The sequence below is a fragment of the Patella vulgata genome, chromosome 1 (assembly GCF_932274485.2).
Source record: "Patella vulgata chromosome 1, xgPatVulg1.2, whole genome shotgun sequence".
Classification (NCBI taxonomy): domain Eukaryota; kingdom Metazoa; phylum Mollusca; class Gastropoda; family Patellidae; genus Patella; species Patella vulgata.
In genome coordinates this window covers 16,803,942-16,830,395 of record NC_065879.2, presented here as the reverse complement: position 1 = coordinate 16,830,395, position 26,454 = coordinate 16,803,942, and the positions used below count along the sequence as shown (strand labels likewise).

Below are 26,454 nucleotides of genomic sequence, written 5' to 3'. Positions count from 1 at the left end.
CTTGTTCCATCAACTGTAGTAGCTGGGAGAAGACGTGACAATCATGACTATCCTCGATGCAACAAAACAAAACTATTTTTTTTTAACTTTTGTATCAAAACATTTTTAATGAGTGATGTAGAAAAACAATGAATGATAATGAATTTACATGAATGAGGCCATAACAAATCATATTCTATAATATATAAACTTCATTAGATCTCTATCACAATAGAGTTTTATTATTATACTTTATCTAATATATTTACAAATATATTACAATTATCTTTACATATATACACCTATAATTTGCATAAACAACATACATGTATTATCAATGATCAGATTTAGCATAGAGTCACGCATAAATATTCAATAAAATTATCTCCGTGTTATAACAATATCATCAATACATGCACTATCTTGAATCATTAACTCCTACCATGTCATGAAATATTCAACAGGATTATCTCCCTTTAAAGGCTCAATACCACTCTTGTTGTAACTGAATAATATGTCCCAATCTTTATTCTGGTCAACAAATTGTACTATTTTACAATATTCTAATTAATTGATGATACAAATTTCATCTTAACACACTTCATTTAAAAAATTGGAAAAATTCAACTAAATGATTTGAAAAGCCTGACTGTAAAGCTTTTCAAATGTGACTTGGATTTAGAAATATTTTTGAACTCTCTGGACAAGTAAAATAGGATTTAATGGATAATTTACACAACAGGTAAGACACTAACACATCTAGTACTTAGAATAAGGCTTTTTTTTATTTTTCTGGAGCTGTCAAGCCAGCAAGAGTGTTATTGTCCCTTTAATGAAAATTGCTTTTTATAATAGCAGGGCCTACGTTAATATAAGCTCCTACCATTATGTCATGAAAACATTAAAAGTGTTATGCTTCATCCATATACAATTTAATGTTTTAATCACATCACTTATGACAACACGAGCACTACCGCAACCATTTATCAGATATATGTCATGAAAGAAAACATGCTTGAAACTAGGTAATTCATGATCATACAACTACAAGTTATGCTTCAAACATATACCAGATAATGAACACACAAGTCCTGCTTTAGATCAGATAATTCATGAAAAACACAAGTCATTCTTCAAACCTATATCAGATAATTTATGAAGCTATGCACCAATCAAAGAATTTCTATCCAAAATTTAAATTAATTTAATCAACAAATTCAATCATCCATTATTAATTGAAATATTCTTTCAACAAAAATAATTTAAGAATGTTTATTTATCACATTAATTGATGTGCGAGCATTTTCATTTATACATCTGCACCAAGACTCTTGCCATTCAGAACCATCTTAGCACCAAAATAATAATCACCACATTTTGGGCTGTACCCACCCCCATTAATTGAGTATATTCAAGTCATAATTTATTGTTATTAATCAGCTTTTTATCATTGTAATTGTTGACAATATTCATCTTCATTTAGAAACTATAAAGATTTAAACTCTGTAGTACTTTCAATTTCCTTGACTAATTCCCATTGTTTACCTGTTTACAAGGCAATTTGCTGTAAACTGTAAACAAATGTTATTTTGGTAGCCAAACAATAGCGAAATATGGACGGTTTGTAGAAAACCATAATACTCAATAGACCATATTTCGACTCCTCTCAAAGACTAGACCTGTTAATATGACTTCACACAATGTACCATTTCCTTCCACGCTATTCCTGGTATGCGAATATCACAGTACATATAAATACCTTGTACAAGAAAAGGACAGTGAAGCCGAAGTACGACTATTTCATGCAACATCCACAGCATTCAGGCAACTTAAAAGAAAGGCTATCTTCATATAAATATTGTTTGAACACACAATATAAATTTAGTCCTATACAAATTAAATTTCTTTCTCATTTTCACAAAATATCAATACACAAAATTATGAAATGCAATTACTTCATTATGCACTATATAAAATTTATAACAAGCATTTATTCTCACATGTCATAATCGGTTTATTTTATACAAATTTAGCATTGTTTATGACTTTGTTGAACACAATAAACTGTTATTTGTCTAACTACAGACTCACTGTTTCCAGGCTTGGCACATGGTTTAACATATTCCAGTAAATAAGTTGTGTGATAATTTATACTTGAAGAAGTCTGTGACAGGATCCTTATCTCCAGGATTGCCAGATAGTTTAAATGAACTGTTATTTCTCCAACTACTGACTCACTGCTTCCAACGCCTGGCACAAGTTTTAAAGATTTTAACCCATTCCAGTATGGAGTTAAACGAACATAGTTTGACTATGCCATATTTTATATACAACCCACGTCACTGGAGTATAAAGCACTGAATAAAATCACTATGATGTATTTTAAATATAAGAATTTAATACACATCCTTGGAGTATAATACTAGTTAGTTTAACCACCATGTATTTTAAATATAACAATTTGTTTATCCATACCACTGGAGTATAATACTTTGAATACAATCACTAGTATAGGTTGATTTTGATTTATTTTAAATGTAAGAATAACTTAATGCACATCAAATAATCATTAACTAGTGTCCGCCATGTTTGTTGATATATATTTTATTTCAGGTTTTATAAAACTCCTGAAGATTGTTGATCACGAAAAGTTATCACTTTAATAAATTAATATATTCTCCATCATTTATACAAGAGCCATAAAATCAAATTTTTATTCAAGTGTTTTTAAATTAGAACACAGAATCGATTCAGACTGCTGGTGTTTCTTTTGGAACAGTCTCCTTGACATCATGCAATCCTCTAGATAAACCTCCTTTTCCTTCTCCAATTATTTTTCGGTCATCAGGACACAAAGTAGAAATGTTGTGAAATTGACTCATTGAAAATAGACAATGTCCAATTTTTTCCCCTACTACTTTCACATTCAATTGCACTGCTTCCTTTCTCTAGTAGTCTCTTACATCCATAATTATAATATATAAACTATGGTGGTCCATTAACACCTGGATGTAAAAAGCTACAAGTGTCTCCATATTTACAGCCACCTCCTGATACAAAATGACGACAAACTGAAAGAAGAGATAAACACATTTTTAAAATACATTTCTCGATTTGATTCATATTTTCTAGTAGCAACCACTGAAATTGTATTTCCACAAAGGTATGGGAAAGTTGGTATGCAATAGAATGCAGTGGGGTTCTACTTCTCTGCATCAATTGCCCCCTCCCCCAGCTAGAAGGGACAAGATTTGAAACAAAATATAATACTGATCCACAAAATCTGAAATTCTGAAAAAAATGTTTGGAGTTCAACTTTTAACTTACCAGTTCTTTTAGCTCTGTCTCTATCACCTCGACCGCCACGTCCGCGATCACCACCCCGATTATCTCGATCACCATGATCTCGACCTCCACCATTATCTCCGTTTCTATCTCCACGATCCCAGTTACCTCCACCTCGTCCACCACCACCACGATTTCCTCCTATTCCTCGTCCACCTCTCGGTCCTCCACGATTCATGTTACCACCTCGAGGTCGAGGGAATCCATGCCGTATTGGACCACGTGGTCCCATTGGTCCACCCATCATATTTTCACCCCATTCATCAACCGGACCTGGTCCTCTAGGCGGACCTCCTGGTCCCATCATTACTCCTGGCCCTAGAAAATAATTTCAAAACTCATTTAAAAAGACATAAAATAATATTATGTGAATTGCTGTTGATTCATTCTTCAAATCACCTTTCAATGCCTTTTACCGTTAACAACTTTATTAACAAATATTTTGGGAAACAATGGATAAGAAAAATTAAAATAATTTCTAGGGTAAACGCTGTTCACAGAAAATTTAGATGTTTGTATAGACAGTAACCAAATTACCTGGGGGTCCTCCCATAAATCTTGGTGGGCGTGGTCCTCCTAATGGTGCAAATCCAGGTGGGGCAGCTCCTAATAAACCTGGTGGACCCCTTGGTCCCATCATATTTGGTGGCGGTGGTCCTCCCATACCAAAGTTAGGTTGCATCTGGAATAATTCTGGTAGTTGATGACGAAATGGTTCGAGTGCCATTCGTAATTTATCTATCATCTCATTCTGGTTACCATCTTGACTAGCTTGCTGTAAAAAAAAACAAAGAAAAACTCAAAATAAATATTTTCATATCTGATAATTACTATTAATAGTAAAATGACCATTATCCTATTTTTTCCATTCTAGCCACCAAAGACAATAAACAAAACAGTGAAATCCTACTTTCTACACGCAAAAGAATGTAGTAGAAGTTATCTACTAAAAACAAAACTTGTTTTAATCTAAAAATGATTTCTTCTTACCATAATAACAGCCAACATATTCTGTACGTTGTGCATCATATCATTGGGTACATTATTACCAGTGGGAGGATTTTTACTGAAGTTATTTAATATATTGGTCAACTCCTCTGGTAGACCAGCTGATTGAGATGGAAATAATAATGATTGAGGTGGTGGAGGTAGATCCATTGTTAGTTTATCTGGTCTGGCTTCCAGGTTGTCATACGTGTGGGAATATTCTTCTCCAGATGCACTACCCTAAAAAAAAAAAAATCGTCGGTTAAACATACATGCCTTAAACTAAGTTTAAACTAATTGCAGGGCTTAGGACATCTCATTCAAGAAAACATAAATTAAGATATTTTTAAGAATGCAGTCTTTTTATTGGCTAAGAGCCAAAATTTGGCTGAATAAATGAAATGAATTGGGGTTTAACGTCCTTCTGTTCTGCGCCAGATATGCCAAACAGTGTGCTATGAAGGAAATTTTGCCCGGATAGTGGCGCTACATCGAATTCCAACTGCCAAGGGATATCTCGGTTTTTCGTACCATCCGAACAACTAAACAGCTGTCCTTGTCAGGTCCTCTTCCTGCACCATTTGCAAGGGGAAACCATGACGTAATATCTTGGTGAACTTTCTCAGCCAACACCAGGAGCGAACCTGCAACCTCCAGGCTAGCGAGCCAGTGTTTTACACAGTTAGCCACCGTCCCTCCCTGAATAAATTAAGGAAGGCCGATTGAGAATTGTGTTATTGAGATATCTGGTGAGTAGGATTAAAAATCCAATATAGATATGAAACACAAAACTTACATCTTCTAGTGGAATATTTTTAGGTTCTGTTGCTTCAAAAGATTCTAAATCTGGTTCAGTTGGTGTATCAGGTAACCTAAAAATATAGTGATATTTTTACAAACTACTCAATTTAACTATATCAACTACAAACATGCTTTAAGTAGGGGTGGTCTAGTGGTCTCGTGGATGTGTATGTGTGAAATCACAAGGTCTGTCATTGAGTCAAGTGGCATGACAAGAAGTAGGATCGCCTGTCCAACCTCTGTTTTCCTCCCACAGCTAAAGACCCCTACACGCAAGCGAATTATTGAAATAAAAGTGAAAGGGAATATAACTTACATGGCTTAGTGAAAGATCTTTTGATCTAAGGTCCATACATGGACCATTCACCCCCGCTCCCACATGTTTTTTAAAGATAGGGAATATAACTTAGTAAAACTTACATGGCTTTAGAGAAGAACAATGCTTGTAAAACACCCTGTTCTCTCTGTTTCTGTATATCTCTATCTGTACTATTACCACCTGGTATAACAACTTCTACTAAACCATCTAATAACTCCGGTTTACGCCACTACAAAATATAACATATATAATATTAATATAATACATAACTGCATTCAATCAATTAATAAAAATTATTTGGGTCGAGAATTAGCCACGTTTTCCATGTACCGGTTTTCGCTGGTAAAAAAATCAGTTTGATGCAAATGTAATGGAAACGTTTCCATGTAACTGGTGAAAATGCAAGCGGAGACACCGCAAAACACGTACATGGAAAACATGCCTTAGGCCTAGTGCACGTTTAAAAACCTGTCTTCATTAGCCAAGTCTGTGCAGAAAACGAGGACGTTTTGAAGAGTTTAATGAAAGAATTAAATGTTTTTGACAAGTTTAACAAGAACAATTAAATATTGTGACGAGTTTAATAAGAAGAATTAAATGTTTTGACGAGTTTAATAAGAAGAATTAAATGTTTTGACGAGTTTAATAAGAAGAATTAAATGTTTTGACGAGTTTAATAAGAAGAATTAAATGTTTTGAAGAGTTTAATAAAAACAATTAAATGTTTTGACAAGTTTAATAAGAAGAATTAAATGTTTTGAAGGGTTTAATAAGAAGAATTAAATGTTTTGAAGAGTTTAATAAAAACAATTAAATGTTTTGAAGAGTTTAATAAGAAGAATTAAATGTTTTGACGGGTTTAATAAGAAGAATTAAATGTTTTGACGGGTTTAATAAGAAGAATTAAATGTTTTGAAGAGTTTAATAAAAACAATTAAATGTTTTTAAATTAAATAGTGTTAATTACCGGCACTGTTTCTTGTTGATTATCATGACTTACTCTTCTAGCATTATCCATTGCCTGAAACAACAATAAAATCATATACTATATACATCAATAAAATACAAGTGTGACTTAATCCTTGGATGTTGGCATACCATTATTTCGAATACTGGTACGGGCAATATGCCAATCGTACATTATTGAAATATTGAAATGAATGAGTGGGAAAGAACTCATGAATCAACATCCTATGCAATTAGACATGTTTGAGGTGGAAGGATATACAATCTCTCTACACAATATAAAAACAAAAAAAACAGAAGACAGAACTTGGTGATCAACATCCTACACAATTGGACATGTTTTGGATGGTATACAATCTTAAGTGTAGGAAGACCACATTACAAACAATAACCAGAAGACAGAACTCTGTGATCAACATCCCATGCCCTATGACATGTTTTGGAAGGTACAGGGGTAGACAATCTCTGTGTTATTGTAAATCAACTAAATACTAGTAGTGTGCATGTTGTCAGGCATCCCAGAATAATAATTGTATATGAAACACTAACTCAAATTTGTTTCCATGGAAACACAAACCTTACTAAATCCAAGAAATTACTAAATAGCAATAGGAACAAACCACTATACTATTAACAGGTTGATTTGTGTACAAAGTTTCAAAAGACATCAAGCTGTTTATGAGAGATGCTCAAGGAAACAATGGAGCCCTTTTCAATTTGCCTCACTCATCTTTAATAGGCATGGGCTAAAAGTTATCACCAAAGTTTTAACAAAATTTCTATTTTGTTTCAATGTATTTGAGATATAAAGTTATAAAAGAATCATACCCTTCCTTCCATCATTCTCTCAGCTTTCTTTAAACTATTGAAATCTTTGGGTCTATTCACATTTTCTGAAATAGAATAATTGATAAAATTAGATTTAATAAGTTCACTTTAAACCAATTATTATTATAACCAAGTAGAGAAAAATGTGGTTTAACGTCCACGCGACACAATTTTATTTCAACAATCCGCTTGCAGTTGGAGGAAACCGGAGAACACAGGCAGGCATCATTACTGCTTTTCACGTACAAGCAGGAATCGAAACCACACAATGACAGACCGGATGATCTGAAATGTAAATAAATTTACCTCTCTCTGTTTCATCTAGTTCAAAATAAAAGAATTGACGTAATCTATTTTCATCAGCCCAACGTAATTTTTTCTTTGGTTTCTTTTTCTTGGTTGGACCCGTTGTCAATAATCCTTTCTGTTCACCATCATCGTCAACACCATCACCTTTAGGTTCTGTAAATGTAATATTCATTTTAGAAATATATACCAGATTTAAAAATTTTGTAATTTAATTTTCACAAAGAAAATCATAAAGTTAATTTTGAGAATCATATTAATTTGAAGGACACAACACATTAGTTGTTGGAAATATTTCTATGGATACGTGTGAAATGTGGGGTAATTTTCACCTACTCTTCTTTAATTTCTAAATGCCAAGGGATCTTTCATGTGCATGCCAATGTATGCTCGGAGAAGGCCACGCTTTTCCATCAAATGCTCAAGACTATGCACATTTTCCCTTGCAGGTGTTACCCTTGACAACTGAAACATCCCAATGTTTTGTTTTTCCAACCCACCGTATATTGCAGTTACAAGTCCAGTGCCCTTGACGCTTGTCTGACAGAAGCATTAAAATTAGCAGTAACTACGTCATTCCTTCCATGATTGAATATTTTGTTGCATAGTTTTAATCAACTTACCCTCTTTATTTTCACCATCTTGTTCTGGTTTATTATCCAAATCTTGATCTGTTGGTGTGACTGGACGTTCTGGAGATAGTAACGGCATCTGTAGATTAACAGGATTAAGTTCTATGGGTGACGGACTTCTCTCGTTCATCTCTTGACTAGCAGGTTCTTCTACAGTTTCTAACGTATCTTTATAGAACTACAAAATAAATTAAACCTTTAGTGGCATTTAGAGATTGACAACATGTCAGAACAATCACTGGTTTATTATATACATGCACAAAGTTTCAATAAGTATCCTCTTATCTTTATCAAGCACAAAAGAAAACATAATTGTATTAAAATTATACTTATACAATATAGATCCAAGATCAGATCATATTCCGTTTGGAAATTGACACAAACTAGGTCATTTTGGGACTAACATGTTCAATTTTCATTCAAATAATTTGCTTGTACGTAAGGGTCTTTAGCAGTGGGAAGAAACCGTAGGGCCTGGAGAAACCCCATGAGGTAGAACAGTCAACTCTACTCCTTGTCACATACAAGTGGGGAATTGAAACCACAGTGCTAGAATCAATGACACACCTCGTGATCTAAAACACATGCATTAAAACATACGGCCACCAAACCCACAATCTGATTAATGTGGGGACTACTCTGTCATCTAATCTAATGGTTTTTTTGTTTTGTTTCTACTTACTGAGGGAACAGATGGTAATCGTTGAGCCATGGAAACAGTTGGTGATATAGGACTAGTAGCAGATGTAGGCGAGGTATTTGGAATAGCTGGTTGTAACTGTGGAGGACCAGTAGATGCTGTTGTAGTAGGTGCTGATGTTGATACAGGAGATGTTAATTTTTTCTTTTTCTTTACCTGACCGTAACGAGGTGCCCTGGATATACTATCCATAAAACCGGAATCTTCGTGTATCTCATGGGTGGGAACTAAAAATGAAAAATATAGTTTTATCAACACGGAACTTTGTAAATTGGGTATCATTTAATCTTGCGTATTTAGCCCTAATTTCTTTCACATATGTTTAAGATGAAATTTTTGTTTGAAATTTGTAAAAATAGTCTAATTTTCTAACCACTGTTCAAAACTTACGTCCCAATCAATTATACATTTTATCCAAATGACTAGACACTATTACTTGCTGGGCCCTTTGTCCTGCACAACTGAGAAGTGGAAACCACGCTAGAAAATCCCGAAAAACTTTCTCCAATAAGTCACTGAATGTTTAAATGTATGTCGACTTACGTCTTTTAGCTGGAATTATTTTGATTTTTCCGTGTGTAACTTCTGGAGGTGATGTATTTACAGGACTAGTTGATGTAGGCTGAGTTGTCGTTGTGGATAAAGATGGAGGTACTGGTATAGTTAACGTTAAACGAGGCTTCTTCTCAACCGGTTCTTCACTATTAACCCTGTCAAAATAACACGAAATTAAAATATGATAAAATATTTCTTAATGCCTGCATGCAAATGAAGATCTGGGACATTATTCTCGAACGCTTAAACTAAAACATTAGAATGCAATCTTTTGATTGGTTCGTTCGTTCCTGGAGTTTTACATCCACTTCCACCAAGGGTGCTATCATAGACAAGACTTCTTTTGATTGGCTAACATTCTCAGACATAATTTACTCAACTTTCAATCATTGTTTATGAGAAATATCTTTGATCCAGAAACACAAAAATTTGCAGTTTCTTATTGATGTATTTGATACATTAAAACAACAAAAGTTTTATAAGGGGCTATATTGTAGTTAAAATTAGAAACAGTTTTGATTAAATTCTTAATTCAAGTCTGAGAATACTTTGTGAACTTGGGACCAAAATTAAAACTTACGGTCTTTTAGGTAAAACAGGGAATGGTCTAATATCACCAATTGTTTTCTTTTTAACAGGAACAATTGTTTGATCTTCTAACCCTATGAATAAACAAAACATACAATACGATTAAATAATTCTACAAAAATGTCAGGGGATCTTCCAATCAGCCATTTCACACAGTATCTAACTTTTGAAAGTTTAAATGATAAAATGTACTCGAATTGTTCAGGTGATGTTGGCTTGTTTTAGTTATACATTAGACTGTTGAATTGCAGACTTTCTGTAACAGTTTAAGACAATTTTTTATCAGTAGACAACTCGTCTTTAAAAAAAAAAAGATTAAAAAATAAACGTGTGAGATTAGTATGATGGATTGAAACATGATCACTATTTAATATAGACAGATAATCAAGACTTCGTTTATTAACATAACAATGGTACTTGACAATGGAGATTATATCTATATAGTGAACACCTCAAAACCTTATAATTTCGTTCAGAAATTAGTAATTTGACTGCAATTTTCAATATGTTCATTTATTTATTTTTGAATTATTATAGCAAGAACAGCCAGCTCTTTATCTAAATCTTACATCATGCATCTATAAACAAGAAAAGATGACTCACCTGTAGATCTAAATTTACTAGCTAATGTTTTCACAGTTTTAGGTTTTTTGGATGTTTTTTCCTCACTACTATTATGTCTATGTTTACTAGAATGTTCATGTTTGCTAGAATGTTCATGTTTACTAGAATGTTCATGTTTATGATTGGAATTTGAGTCACTATTTGTAGAATCCTTTTTATCTTTATCTTTACTACTGGAATGTTCTTTCTTTCTCTTTTTATCTTTCTTTTTCTCTGAAAAATAAAATAAAATAAAATATCATTAAGTATTATGACCCTCACCAGTGTCAGTATGAGAGAGAGAGAGAGATGGAGTTTAACATCCACCTGACATAAACTACGAACACACGGTTCAATTTTATTTCAATAATTCGCTTGCGTGAAGGGGTATGTAGTAGTCTTGATTATTCTGTCTCCTAGCATTTCAAAACATCCTACTTCTCTGTACTGACCGGGCTAATGAAGACAGGTATTTCAAATAAGGACAATTCTTTGTGTGATCAAAATATAAAGATTAGAATTAATTATTTACCTCCATCTTCAGCCTTGCCTTCTCTAACTGTTTTCATCCAACTGTCAATAATATGACTTGATAATATCTTAATATCTACAATACAAGAATAATCATTTACCTTAACAAAACAATACTGAATCATAGTGAAAAAGATAATTAAAATCAAAATAATAATTGACAGCGGAAAAGATAATTAATAAAATCAAAATCTGGATTGAGGGTAGAAAAGACAATTAAATTAAGGAAAGACATTAAAATAGGGAATGACTGAGAAAGATAATTTAAAATTTCTCAAGACACATGAACATTGTGATTCAGAATTTTGAAATCCGAATAACTAGACACTGTTTCTTGCCAGGCCCTCCCCGTCCTGCACAACTGACAAGGGGAAACAATGCCGGAAAATCCAACAACTCCAGGCTAATGAGCCATCACTTTGAGATTTGTGGGGGGTTGGGGGTGTAATTTAGGGTGGGAGTTGGGGGGTCAAGGTGGGGGAGTGGGTTGTATTTTGAAATATTTGGTTCTCGACTTACTATCAACATCTGATTTAGCTAATTGTTTGATTGTTTTAGCAGCATTATTTTTCTTCAATAAATCTATGGTAACAGGTAATTCTTTATATACTTTTAAAACTTCTATAAGAAATCCGTTATATTCTGGAACCTTGCATTCCTGTAACCAGTCGTTTAGGGTTTCCCATCCTCCCACTGCTATAAACCTACAACAGATCAAAAACACATTTTACAATTAACATAGCACATCCAGTCAGCCTTTGCATGGCGTTAAACATGCTATTTTATGGTCATTTACATGTTGCAATTTGGTACTTAATTCTTAATATAAAACAATACCACGTCAAGTCAATGCATTATGGTCATTTACAAGTAGCAATTTGATATTTAATTTATAAACGCATACAGTCTTTGTATAGGGATAAAACATACTATATTATATTATGGTCATCTACAAATGTACTGACTCTTACCAACCTCCAAATTTCTTAGATATGTATGAAAAGTTTAATTCTTTAATTTCGCAAGTTACCAAAATGGCTGTTATTCAAGAATATTCTAAGTATAAGAACATAAACTGTTACAATTTCTAGATTATTCAACAATTAGTATGTTGCAAGGCTGATTAATGATGACTAACTGAATAAACATTAAATTATTTACTAAAACTTACTTTTCTAATGTCTGTGGGTCGCTGGTTATTTTTAGTATATTTAAATATACACACTTGCTCACCATTTTGTATGCATCTTTCATCAAACTGAAATAACAAATATACAGAATGAAATTAAAATGGGGTTTAATTAATGTCATATTTTCTGCACTGACTGGGATAATGAAGATAAACATTCATAGTGCTGTGTGTTATGAGGGTAATTTTGCTCGGACACGGAACCTCGGTTTTTCGTCACCTCCGAAGGACTGTACATTGTATCTTACCGGCCCCCTGTCCTGCAACACTGATAAGGGGGAACAACTTTCTCACCCAACACAGAGAACGAACATGGGGCCTCCAGGTTAGTGAACCAGCATCTTACTCACTGAGCCACCGCGGCTGCCTTATGTATCAGAATAAACAGAGTTGGATACGTGCATGTGGCGCCAACAGGTACCCATCCGAATCTTCATGGCTCATAAATAAATCAATTTCTAAAGACAAAATTTTAAATAATTGATGGAAGTAGTATATTTGTACTCACCTACTGATGCGAGAGGCTTCCACTGGTCCCTTGATACTACCATCTGATGCTAGTAACGGGGCCAGGGCATTTAATAACTGTTGGGCATCTATTGGTGCCTGAAATATATCAACACAAAATGGTTAAAATTCAATTAAAACTAATCTGATCATTTGATCAATTTTGAATCCTATACCATATTGTGAAAGTTGAGACTCTAAAAGGAAAATCAGTCCAAAAAGTGTACAATTCTTTTCAGTATTTCCAAAGATATGATGGATTAAAAGACCTCAACATTCAGCATCTTCTTCATGAGGTGAGGTAAAATCCTTTGTTGGGCCTCTTTTTAATCCAATTGAATACAAGCTGGGAGATATCTACAGTTGTTATTTTTACTTTGTTTTCTTAATCTTAATTAAAGATACATTATGTAAGATTTCGATAAAGAGCTGGTCCTTCTTGCTGTAATATTAATAATAGTTCAAAAATAGATAATGTCAAATGAATATACATGTATTGAAAATTTCATTCAAATTACTTTATTCTGAGCGATATGATCACTGTTATCACAAGATGTGGCATAGATGGCTTATTATCGTAGCAAAGGTACTTGTTAATCAAGACCAACCCTTGATTCACTATTTTTAAATAATATCATTAAATGGCGACCCTGTTTCAATCTATTTAAATCTCCGCCATCCGATAATCTAAAGAGTTGATTATAGGCATGTCTTGTGAATAAATGTCTAAATGATAGTTTATATAACATTTGAAGCTAAAATAAAGACCAGCAATAGACAGAAGTAGCTCTTACACAATGTATCTTTAAATAGTAAGCAATGAAAAGCAGTATATTGTACGGAAAATACACATCATCACTTTATAAACTCCTCATTAATAAAAATATAGAATTGTGCATTTATTCATACAACAACCTCTAAGTGTTAGCAGCATAGTTAAGATGATGTCAAAAAAGAGATAAATCTTAAACAAAGTATAAATGAATGTGTTTATTTTAAAGTACATTTTATCATGTATGGTCTTATGGTCTTAAAATCTTTATTCTGCCTTCTTAGTGTCCTTAAAGATGGCAAACCAAGATTGATTTTCTGTGAAAAATAATGTTTCTAAGCAAGATGGTTACATTACACATTGGAGTGTGTTAGTAAAACCGACAACAAATGTGCATAATTAATACCAAGTGATTATTTTCTCATTAAATAACTGGTCCATGGGTATTAATATAACATGTCAGCCCCATTACCAGTAATAGTTACACCTTGAAAATCCCACAAGACAATAATTGAATAACACAAGGTACAATTGAATGGGCACACAATTACTGGGCTATTATTGTGCAAAGTTTCAACAAGAATAATACTTGACTTGTGGTTCAATTTTATTTCAATAATTCACTTGCGCATAGCAGACATGAGCAGTGGAAGGAAACCGGAGAACCGGGAGAAAAATCACAGGAAATCTTATTCCTTGTCATGTACAAGAGGGGAATTGAAACCACACCACTTGACTCAATGACAGGTCTTCTGATTTCATGCACACACATTTAACCACCAACACCCCCCCCCCCCTCCCGGAATCAAGAGCATATGACTATGAGTACCCTAATATTTTTAATAATTGTATATCCATAATATTGTACCCTGTGTTAATAGGTTCAATTTCTAAATGCCTATCAAGGAAGTCATTGATTGGATAAGCCTTCAGGATCCATTGAGGGACGAAGGGGAATGAAGAATTCCTAGATGATTTGTTAAAAAATTCAGTCCATTTCACCCAACCCTCAATTATTTTACTCTCTCTGTACAAGTAGGGCAAAATAATAGTTGGGTTGAACTGAACTGAAATTTGATGTCATACTTTTCTAAGTCTACATCTTCAGGATTCTACTTGGTAAAGATTTGGGACACCAGAAGGATCATTTTTTTATCAAAAAATAATGATTAAATATGTTAAGGTTTAGAGAGCTAAAAAAGAAAAGGATGAATCAATAATGTGGGTGATGAAAGGTGCAAGAAACGCAACAAACGGGTTAAATTGCAAAAAAAAAAAAAAATATTCAAACTAATATTGAAAACCTACCAAAACTCTATCCCCGACAACTTTAGGGATAACGACCGTTTTAAACATGGTATTAGAATTTGAATTTGTCATCTTACGTTTTGGACGCATCAGTTTTCTTTCAACCTATATTAAACAGATGTATACACATGTCAATCTGGGCTCTCGTTTCAGCCATATTTACAAGTCTTGACTGACTTATAGTGAAAATGACCAGCTAGAGAATATACTTGTCAGTCAATATACATGTCATAGAATTTGAAAGAATTTAATCTTAAAAACACAATAAATACAGTTAAATTGACAGTTTTTAAGTGTACAAACACCCAAAAAATCAAAGCAATTTAACAAATTATGGTAATGTTAAATATTGTCATATCTTTCGAAAAAATTTCTTACGAATACGCCAAACTATACAAAATACTTAAAACTGTAAAGTAAAACCTCCGATGTTCATAGTCGTGTGGCTGGTTAAAACCAAGGCAGTGGTATGTAAGCCTGTATTGTTATCTATTCAATTCAAGAAATAATTTTAGATGTAACAGTCAAAATGTCCAGTGTTAACATGAATATTCATGATCTTTGTATATGAATAGTAATGAGTTACATGTGGACTTAGTTGTCATAGTAAAGAATGCAGTTGTATTATGTACATCCTACGCGATAACATGTTTTGTAATTGGGAGCCATGGTGGCCCAGTGGGTCGGACGTTGGCTCTCTAACCTGGAGGTCCCTTGTTCGATCTCAGAGTTGACCGAGAAAGTTTGTGATTTTCCGGCGTGGTTCCTCCTTGTCAATGATGTAGGATGAAGAGCCTAGCGAAGAACACTGTATAATCATACGGATGGGACAAAAAACAAGGTCCTGTATACACATTGGCATGTACATAAAAGAACCCTTGACAGTTAATATTCGAAATAAGGGTTGGCCGTAGTGCCGCTGCCTGGGCAAAATTCCCTCATTGCACACTGCATAACCCAGTAGAACAGTAGGACGGTAAACCCATTTCATTTACATCCAACACTAATGAAAACATGCCTGGTATTTTTAATGTTATGTGGGATATGTATGTAACAAAAGGATATCTGAAAACAACTCTGTCTCCTAGCACAACGAGGGGATAGTGGCTGATGAAGGCTGAATTTGTGTCTGACAATATCTGTGACAGGTACCTTATTTCCAGACTTGGTGGATCTGTAAATATGGAATCGAACCACAGGCAATTGAGGGTTCACTGTCCATTTATGTAAGGATGGTAGTGCATTATTTGATCAGAACACATTGATCAGAAACCATGTAAACAGTCAAGTGTGTTGCTCTATTAGCTGTAGATGTTATAACTTTTTCAGAGATCTAGAATGGATCCGGAATGGATTCCACAGAGAACTTAACATGTACTATTTTTTTTACGGTATATTATGGTGGATCCATTTTATTCAAGAATCCTATGTTCAAATACAAGGCAATGCCAAAGTTTCACACAAGGCTATTTGATTTTGCAGGACACACAATTGGTACTATAGAAGATTAATCTGTCTAAAGATTGGGGAGGGCCACCACTGCCAATTTATTGGAAAATGCTCAAAGAGGTCTCACGATCAGTCTGAAAAGTTTTAGTCCAATGATATCAATATTTTATAGTACGGGACAATTGTGTTGTTTAATGTTATGGGAGAAATGCTTTTTATTCATTTTCTATAAAAGTGTATTTTTGTCTAATGTTAATGTGATATGACAGTTTGACTGTTTATAAATGCGTTTTATTTCTTTTTTTTATTATTTAATTTTAATTTCAATCAATAAATTAAGTTTTATACCATTTCTAACTAGAGAACATTTCAAGTCGACAGTTTCTCGAACACACCACTTTCCATACCTGAAACAATAAAATAAATCCAAATGAAACAACATAGATATGAAGCACACAACAAACAATATTTAAACAAAATTAATTAACGGCTGGAAAGTCAAACATTAAGAGCCATTTTCCATGAAGTTTCAGTCGGTTACATGGAAAGTCCCATTAAAATTGCATTAGACCTAAGCTTTTCAGTACTATCTATGGGCACAGACATGGCCAGTACAAAAACATTTACTCATAATCGTATTGATTTAATGATCAATGTATATCAATTAATAGTATTTTGTTAAAGTGAGCACAATCAGTGCATTATATATTTTTGTCCGATTGGTAGGATAAATCCAGCATTTCATTTTTGCAAACGCAATGGAGCATCCGATATTATTTCATCAACTTGCAGCTGTATCGTTTGGAAGAGCTGAGCCCACTGTTGTACTTTTATCAGCTTGAGACGCACATTATAATGTCAAATCTGATCATCTAGACTCATCAACAATCAGCCAGAAAGAAATAAAATGAAATGAGGTTTAATGTCCAACTGTTCTGCTCCGACTGGGCTAATGAAAATGGGCACACAATATACAGTGTGCCATGAGGGGAAATGTGTACACAGGACTTTAGTTTTTAGTCTCATCCGTACAACTATACATCGTCCCTTGCCATGTCCTCCGTCCTGCACCACTGACAAGGAGGAACCATGTCGGAAAATCAAGATGAACTATTTCCGCCAACAATGGGATCGAACATGGGACCTCCAGGCTACCCAGCCAGAAAGAACAAAAGATAGTGATAGTCTACAATGTCAGTCACAGGTACTGCACCATGTAAATTTGATAAACAAAGGGAGGATATGTGAAGTGAAAATTTGCTTCAGCAGATCAAATCATGTGTAAGTTTCCTTTGTGATGTCTTGTTTATTTTTGGAGTTAGTCGTGTGCATTTTTTTGATTTTCGTCTCATCCACAATTAAACTAATTTTGTCATGTTGCAATTATGATCTCTCTTGATATGTGTCGCATCTACTTGGGTTAATTAATAGATTATTCTCCCTCATCTGACTACCCTGGTCATTAAACTAGATTTTTTTATGACTTTATATTATGTTTATCTATATTGTAGTTTTAATTTATTCATATTTTAGGAGTTCAGTTCTCATTTTAAATTCATACCATTTTGACTAAATGATGAGTCAGCAATTTTATTATTACCAGGAATTTTATGGATGACATTCATTTAAAGAGACATGTTTGGTTTGACTTTTTTGTATTATTTGGTAACCTATTAAAGATGCATTATGTAAGAGTTAAATCTGCCTATCACAGGTATTTTTTCTGGCTTCAAGTGTTATATAAATTAATTGGGCATTTATTCACAAAACACGCCCATAATCAACTCTAAAGACCACTAGATGGTCATGATATTGAATGGATTACAACACTTTCGTCATTTAATAATGTAATGTTAAAATGGATCATCAAGACTTTGTTTACCATTGTAGCAATATTACTTGACAATAAAGACTTTGTCAAAACTTCTAAAAATTATAACTTTACTCAGAATAAAGTAATTTGAATGAAATTTTCAATTTATTCATATTACATTTTAGATTTTTGTACTATTATAGCAAATATGACCCACTCTTTATCTTAATCTTATATAATGCACCTTTAAAGTTTAGCTCAATGCTTTATCTAAAAGTTTGACAATATAAGTTTATAGGACTGTCACTTCAAGATAGGTTGCCAGACAACAAAACATACATTTTAAGAAAATTCTCCTAAAATGATTTACTTTTTTCTTTCTTTTATCTCTATTTAATTAAAGGGCTAACACATCTTTATAAAAGTTAAACATAAAGATTATGACAGCATTGGTTAAAAAATGATTAAAATCAGTCAATTCCAAATGGTTTATAACATTTCCTATTGATTTTATGTCGCCATCACAATTTCTGAGGTAAATAATTTCTATACAACTTACAAGGCAACATATTTTTAGTTGAGTTTTAAGTTATGGTTATCAATTACATTATTTATATTGTACCTATTGATTTTAAAAGGGCGTATAGCTCTATTCTTTGGAAAATTCAAATAAATGACAGGTCTAAAAGCGGAAATGAAATGAAATGGGGTTTAACGTCATACTGTTCTGCTCCGAACTGGGCTAATGAAGACGGGCATACGTCATACAGTGTGCTATGAGGGAAATTTTGCCTCCTCTTATATTGAATTCCAACTGTCAAAGGATCTTTCACGAGCACGCCAATGTGTACACAGGACCTCAGTTTTTCGTCCCATCCGAACGACTAGACAGCTGTCCTTGTCAGGCCCTCCGTCCTGCATAACTGACAAGGGGGAACCACGGCGGAAAATCTGGTTGAAATTACTCGGCCAATGCAGGGATCGAACACCCGACCTCTAATCAATTATTTTTGTTGAAAAAGGTCCAAATTGAATGGCAATAGTTTGTGCCTACTTAGTCCATTCTACACGTTTTTAAAAAAAAAAAAAAAAAAAAATTGTTGATTTTGTGTCAGCCATTTTTAATTAATTCCGCATTGTCTTGTAAATTACAAAAGGCACTCAAAACCATAGAGTACAATGCACGAGTTGTGTACCGATTTTAAAATGGTCATTTGTCTTAAACGTTAGATATTAATTAGGATCTCATATTTTCACAGCAAGCTAACATCATCCATGGTGATTGAAATGGACAAAAATTGTATTCTAGTTCGTGTTTTGAATAATATGGATAATACTAAGTTGGAGGTTTAGTCCCTTTAAACCGCCAAGTTCATATATCCAAGATACATATATTTTCCATACAAGCCAACCCATTCTTTAGAGAAGTTTTGAGTTGATTGTGCCGAATCAGAGTAAAATTACAAGTCTTGACAATAAAATAGAATCTTTTGGTTGTTACCCTTTTTTTTTATTTTAATGGGATGTCTATTAGAAACTAGCCTTTCTTCTGTGGATTATTTTACTATCCGTTGAACTATAAACTATTTCATCAACTAAACCAAACAGAATTGTAAATGCATTACTTTTTTAAAATTAGTGTAATCAACCGCATGTTTTTGAATCTGAATGTCCAAAAATAACTTTCATGATTAAAATAACTTTTAGCATTTTTCTTGTTTGGCAATAAGAATGATACAAACTTTTAATGCACCATTTTTTAATTCAAATATTTTAACTGCATTTTGTAAGATTCTTAATTTAGGTGACAGTCCATTTTAATTTGTTTTTGAAATTTAACTTAATTTATTCAAAGTCAACATAACTTTTGCAACACAGGTTTGAAAATTTCCAATTATTTAATGCATCAAATATTTTAGCTTGCCTATTGTCAAATCCCTTCAGACATTATCCTACACATGCCATTCATCTTTATCATCCCTATTTTATTGCTTTAATTTTATTCTCAGTGTTCACATCTGTTTATATTCCATCTACCTTTAAACTCAATACACCCTCAACTCTGCTAGTGAGAAGAAGTTTGTACAAATATTTTTTATAATATATAATTCTACGGGTTAAAATTTTAACATAATTTCTGATAGTTTCAATGAAAGGATACAAGTGCAATATAAAATCAAAATTTTGCCCATATTAAAATTCTTCATCTTAAAAGATTTATTTGAATTTGTGATTGCATTTTTGGTCAATCTTCAACTTAATCCACGCTAAAATGTATTCAAATTGATTAACATTTAATTAAGAAAACAAAATTAAAAGATAACGGATTCAATTAAATTGGAAAGATGACCATCAAAAGATTTTAGCGTAATTATAGGCGACTCCCATTCTGCATAGGATGTCGAATTTTCAAATTTTCAAGCGATCACATTTTTGTAAATACTTCATGTTGGACCAATACTCCTTTTCGCGATTCAACTTGACTATACTGTAGTCTGCAAGATATTCCTCACTCTCCAAAGACTTGAATAAAATATTGAATGTTAATTTTAAACACATGGAATAAGTGAATCTAATAATATGTGAAATTATTGACATTAAACTAACCCTTTATGTTTTTATAGCAGAGCAAATGGATATACTTAAGTTAAAGGCAGATTAGACACAGATTAATATATTCTGTACCTGTTTATTGCACAGGTTTATTAAAGTTAATAATACTGATGTGTGGGTGAGTGTTTTGCTATAAATGTGAAAGTCTTGTGGCTTTATGATTGTTCAAACACCCTAGTGCATGCTATACACTATTTATTTTTTTGAGCCACATTATATTCTTGATGGTAATAAGACTTTATTTCTGTATTATTCTAGTCAAAAGTCAATCACAATCGTAAAATTCTGTCCTCACATTATGGTTCATCTGAAAAGCAAAGCACAAAATTAAACCTCTAATAATTGTTCTGAATTATGAAAAAGCTAAGGGTATAAAATTTCGAAGCAAGTTCTATCTATATAATTAAAACACAATTTAAAATGTTCAATTTCACACAATAATTAAACACTAATAATCCATGCTGAAAAATTAAATTCTCTATTTCAATCGATGACAGGTTAATTAAGTTCATCTATCCAATGAAAATCAAATTAATAAAACTGAAAAAAAAAAATATTTATATTATCAAAACAAAAAAATGCCAGAGAGGAGAATTTTGCCATGGCAGTCTTCATCAAATTTCAACCATCAAGTATTTTTTTTATGAGCACCCAAACTCCTTATATTGTATTATGCAAACAAACATCTCTAGCACTTTGGGGACTTTAAAACTTCTCAGATTTTTCCCTGCCCACACAGGAATCCTAATCTGGGAGATTCTGGTTGACAGTCCATTTCCTCACTGCTCGATTATTGCATGTCTGACAGGGCAACAAAATGAGGTAAGTTTGTGGAGACATATTGACTTCCCCACAGAATGTGCTATTACCAGAAAAATTCAATCTCTCAGTTATCCTAATAAAAGACAGAAAAAAAGTTAGAATTATCAAAGTTTTTTTTAAAGGACATCATCGAAAAAGAATTTTACTTGCAATTAGCTACCAATTTGTTAACTCCTCTAATTTGACCCATTACTATTTCACATTGTGTTCTCAAATAACATTTTAGTTTTTAGTCAGAAATTGAGTAAATCCATAGGATATATTATTGAATAGGATGGAGATTATTGTCTCAACGATTTGAGATTAACTTATAGTAAATTCCTATTGTTCGACGGTATTCCCTCTGCACAAGCCAATTATTGAAATAATCGTACCATTTTAGTCCCCAAATGACATAGTTTGTGCCCAGTGGACATAAAACCTCTTTTTTCTGACTGCAAGAGGTAGAATTTTTTGTACAAATTAAGTATTTCCAATTTTAAGGGAATCTTCCATACAGATTTTCAATGTATTATGTCATAACATCATGCTATTCGCCCTATTTCTTTGATAATCATGTTCCTGAAGCAACCACTGCAACTTTTAAGACATCTAGCCATTGCTCGATTAGTTTGTACGGCAATTCTCAAACTTATAGGTAGGTTAGCACCCTTTACTACAGACATGCGAACAATAGCGTCATATCAGAGGTCGTGACACACTCAAATCAACTATGGCGACTTCCACGGAAACCTTGACATTGAACGAATCTTGGACTTTGCAACTCGATTATCATAAGTAGACATTTTAGCTGGAAAGCATGGGACTTGGTATTCGCGGTATTTTCTATTAAGAAATCCGAGAGGTCCCCAGCAGGGTCAGTAGCCAATCGAAATTGGTGACGAAATATGCGGGTATTATGTGAAGCGCTTCATAGGATTTACGGAGATAAAGCGAGATCAAGCCTTCTATTGAAGATGTTTGATCATCTAAGTTCAGTTTTGTTCCTATCTTAAAGATGCATTATGTAAGCGCTAAATCTGCTGAAAAGAGATCTTTCGTATGGCCTCAAATGTTATATAAATCACCGATTAGACATTTAGTCACATGCCAAGCCCATAATTAACTCTCTAGAACATCAGATGGCAGAGATTTCAACAGGATTGCAAGTTAATAATTTAATTCAAAATTGGTTGATCGAGACTGTCTATAATCGTAAAAATGGTAGCAATGACAATACAGACTGTACACTGTTCTTCAAATGGCACAACTCCACCAATGAAGTCATTTGAAATTTTCAACATATTCCCTTCCATTATCTATTTTTTAGATATTTTAGCAAGAACAGTCAGTTCTTTATCTAAATCTTACATGATGCATCCTTAAATAATGTCCAGTATTCCTTATTCTAATCTAGGTCTTACTGTTCCTTTTACTGGCTCTTTGCCAAGTTATTTTCTTCACTAATCCTAGTTCTCCCAGCTTAGTTAAACAAGACCTTTCATTTTTGTTCAAACAAAAGCAAATTTTCCAGCACATAAGTTCAACAAGGTAATCATCAAAATGTATTAAAATTCATTCAGAATTATGTTAGATTACTCCAGGAAGAGCAATTTTGGGAAATTGTTATGTTTTAAAGGTATATCAAGTGAAATAAGTGAATTTATAGGTATGTTGCTTTGAGCATTAAATAAAATGAAAGCAAGATATTTCTAATCACCCATTATATTATATATCCAAAATTCATGATACACCCACAGTAAATTAAGTAAGTTAAACATACATTATGCATGAGCTAAATCTGCCTATTGCAAGTCTTTCTTTAGGCCTGAAATCTTATCTAAATTATTAATTAGACATTAATTAACTTATCCAGACCAGAATCAACTCTCAATATCAACGCTAGCCTGTTTAACTTTCATTCATGATTTAATCATGAACTGGATAATTGAGACTGTTTTTATCATACCGACTTTAGTAATGATGATCGAATTTCCAGCAAATTCCCTTTATATTATGTAGCTTTAACTATTATAGTGAGAACTGCCAGTTCTTTACCTAATCTCCCATAATGTATGTTAATAATTACAAAGTGTCAACTAGTTTATAGCCCTTGCATTTCTAGCTGGTTCATCCTATGTAAACTGTGCTAGATTGGGGACAAATGAGGCCCGGTGCTAGTTAAGTTACGAAGTCCCTTATTTGGGCCATTAAGGAGGTAGGTCCGGTATACCTACACAGGGTGACCTTCGCTTGCACAGATTTTCGTACTATAGTTCAACCTGTAGTTGTGACCAGCCATACCATACGTTAGAGCATGGTTGGGATAGTTCAGACTAGTCGCAAGGATAGTCTACATCCGAAGGACGCCCAGGCTTTCCAACATACATGCTCAGATAATTTAGTAGTTAAAATGTTATGTTTCTTGATCACTAATCAATCATTATTTTCCACAAGTTTTAGGCAATTCTTTTAATTATCAGGGGTACCCTGGCCAATAAGGCCCTCTGCTTAAGCACACCTAAGCACAATAGTAAATCCAGCACTGTATGTAATTGATGCTGCCTGTAAACTTCCCCTGGAAGATGTTTTGGTAACATATACATTATCCCCTGGACCAGTCTGAATATATTTTCTAATTGACGGATATAAGCTTATATTTAAATTCTCAACTGTCAAAATTATGTGTATGCTAGTCAGACTCTGAAGTTGACTAGAAACATTTTGCATTGTAGTTCATTGATCCAAAAGTAATGGTAGTTGCGCACAGTGCTGTATGTGCCGACACTTTCTAAGGCATGAAAAGTTCACAATGCTGTAATATTTGTTGCATTTTGAAACAGCAGTGGATAAAGTCGGTTGCATTTTTTAACAGTAGTGGACAGTAATAGCGTTGCAAGTTGACCGAATAATTTCAATGTTGACAACCCAAAAAAGAAAAAAAGAAAAAGAAAAGGCAGATATGTTTCATCATCAATCCTGACTGAATAATGCCCAAGCCCTCAAAAGGGCAATGTGAAAAAGATTTCAAAGCAGTATTATTTCTAATATTCAAAAGTGATTAATTTCTATTTGAATATTTGAACACAATGTCTTAACACAAAAATTGGTCTGATTTTAATTACATATATATTTCCAATAGAAGAACATCCAACTTCAACAATGATGGCGGTTATAGGATCATGTTTTTTTGCGCACATAACCTATAATGTATAAACCTGTGGACAAACTATGATCTCTCTGGCCAAATTCTGTCTGTATCAAATTTCCAGGAAAGGTCAGACAATGGCACTAGTCAATTCAGTACAGAGGTGAACACAGATTCAATGGAATGCATGGGGGTGTCTTACTTATTAGTTATGTTTTTTTTCCTTGGGTTCAAAAAAATTTCTTCTACATGTATCATTCTTTACATTGATCACAAAATTTTTGATATAAGTCCAGCCAAAGCCTGGCTACATGTACGTGACCAAGCCTAGAAACAAGGCACCCATCACAGACATTGTCAGGCAAAGAAAATTCTGGCTTTTGTGGTTTTGTTTGGCACAAATTTGTTTTTCATAAGTGTATTATAGTGATATTCATAAATATGTCCCAATGTAAAGTTCAGATGCAAAGTTCAGAATATCGGGTATTTAGTATTAGTACAGTAATTCCAGCCGTTTTGTGAGGTATAAAAATGAAATAAAACTGGGTTTAACATCCTACTTTCCTGCACCATCTGAGGTTATAAAGATGGGTATACTCCATGAAGAGTGCTATGGAAGGAAATTTGACCAGAAGGCTGCGCTACAATCTGTTATATCAAATTCATCTGTCAAGGATCCTTTTTGCGTGCATGTCAATCAACTCAATGTGTACATGGGACCTCGATTTTCCATACCATTTTAACTAGACAGCTAACTTGTCAGGCCCTTCGACCGGCAACACTGACAAGGGGGAACCACTCCAGTAAACCCGGGCCAACACCAGGAGCAAACCAGTGGTGAGGTATACCCAACATCATTTTTTCAAGTTATGTAGACAAATTTCGAATCTCATGCAAATTGAATTAATTTGGGACTGTCATTAATTACAAAAAGCTTAAATTACAAATGTTATGTAAAACAAGAGTATACTTGCCTTTGCTTTATATTGGTCGACATTGTTGACATGTTATAAATAAGGATTGGCAATTGCAGAAAGAATGGATCTGAATATACAAGGCCAATTCATCAAAGCTATTACACATAAGGCCGGGATAATTAATTGTTTGTTTCAATAATTAATAATTACCTCATGTAGCATGTATATTTCACAAACATGTCATGAGAAACAAACAATTAATTAACTGCGGTCTGAATTAAAAGGTTTGTACCAGTATTTTAAAAATATTAAATTATCAAACAAACTATTGGCCATTCTCTTAATTCACTGGTCACGGAAAACGTGCTGGATCCTTGGACCGGGTACCTTAAGTTTCTCTTTGGTTCAAGACTGGAAGGTTGTGTAAGTATAGAAGTCCAGCACATTAGGTATCTCTGCATTTCTAAAACCATTTCAAGAGATTTTCTTCTGTTGGTTCCATACTGGTTTTAGAAGAAATTTCTTCATCTTTCCACCTTCAAACACCAGTTCAGAATTTCGCAAATCTCACCAAATTCACAAAAGTCCTTAATTTTATGGTTCATGTTTTCAGATTTGGGAAAATTAAAATTGTAGCCCTTCAAAGGAGAAAGGGCTAGCCCTATGAACTTTCTTAGTTGTAAATTAGAATTTATCAAATTTTGGTTTTTGACAAAGCAAGTCAAAATTTGTATTTCCTTGTGCCATTCAGTCTTCATGGATGTTTAAATTAATAAAATTATGTATAAGCTATTTGT

General features: G+C 33.4%; 1 protein-coding gene across 2 annotated transcripts in view; it reads right to left on the bottom strand.

Moving 5' to 3' along the window:
- Window positions 1-86: 86 nt before the first annotated feature.
- LOC126819472 (serine/threonine-protein phosphatase 1 regulatory subunit 10) overlaps window positions 87-26,454 on the bottom strand; it is a 28,860-nt gene continuing 2,492 nt past the window's right edge. Inside the window, exons 2-21 of one of the 2 annotated variants that reach the window (XM_050547531.2) lie at window positions 16,714-16,772; window positions 14,917-15,021; window positions 12,838-12,935; window positions 12,312-12,398; window positions 11,660-11,844; window positions 11,142-11,216; window positions 10,610-10,843; window positions 9,999-10,080; window positions 9,407-9,573; window positions 8,846-9,090; window positions 8,155-8,341; window positions 7,532-7,687; window positions 7,226-7,290; window positions 6,399-6,452; window positions 5,533-5,660; window positions 5,108-5,183; window positions 4,315-4,551; window positions 3,862-4,099; window positions 3,307-3,642; window positions 87-3,050 (exon numbers count right to left, since the gene is read on the bottom strand). In XM_050547531.2, the coding sequence (XP_050403488.1) occupies window positions 2,965-3,050; window positions 3,307-3,642; window positions 3,862-4,099; window positions 4,315-4,551; window positions 5,108-5,183; window positions 5,533-5,660; window positions 6,399-6,452; window positions 7,226-7,290; window positions 7,532-7,687; window positions 8,155-8,341; window positions 8,846-9,090; window positions 9,407-9,573; window positions 9,999-10,080; window positions 10,610-10,843; window positions 11,142-11,216; window positions 11,660-11,844; window positions 12,312-12,398; window positions 12,838-12,935; window positions 14,917-15,021; window positions 16,714-16,716 (2,844 nt within the window). In that variant the 5' untranslated portion in view covers window positions 16,717-16,772 and the 3' untranslated portion in view covers window positions 87-2,964. The remainder of the gene's footprint in view (window positions 3,051-3,306; window positions 3,643-3,861; window positions 4,100-4,314; window positions 4,552-5,107; window positions 5,184-5,532; window positions 5,661-6,398; window positions 6,453-7,225; window positions 7,291-7,531; window positions 7,688-8,154; window positions 8,342-8,845; window positions 9,091-9,406; window positions 9,574-9,998; window positions 10,081-10,609; window positions 10,844-11,141; window positions 11,217-11,659; window positions 11,845-12,311; window positions 12,399-12,837; window positions 12,936-14,916; window positions 15,022-16,713; window positions 16,773-26,454) is intronic. The other variant, XM_050547543.2, reaches the window with a different exon arrangement.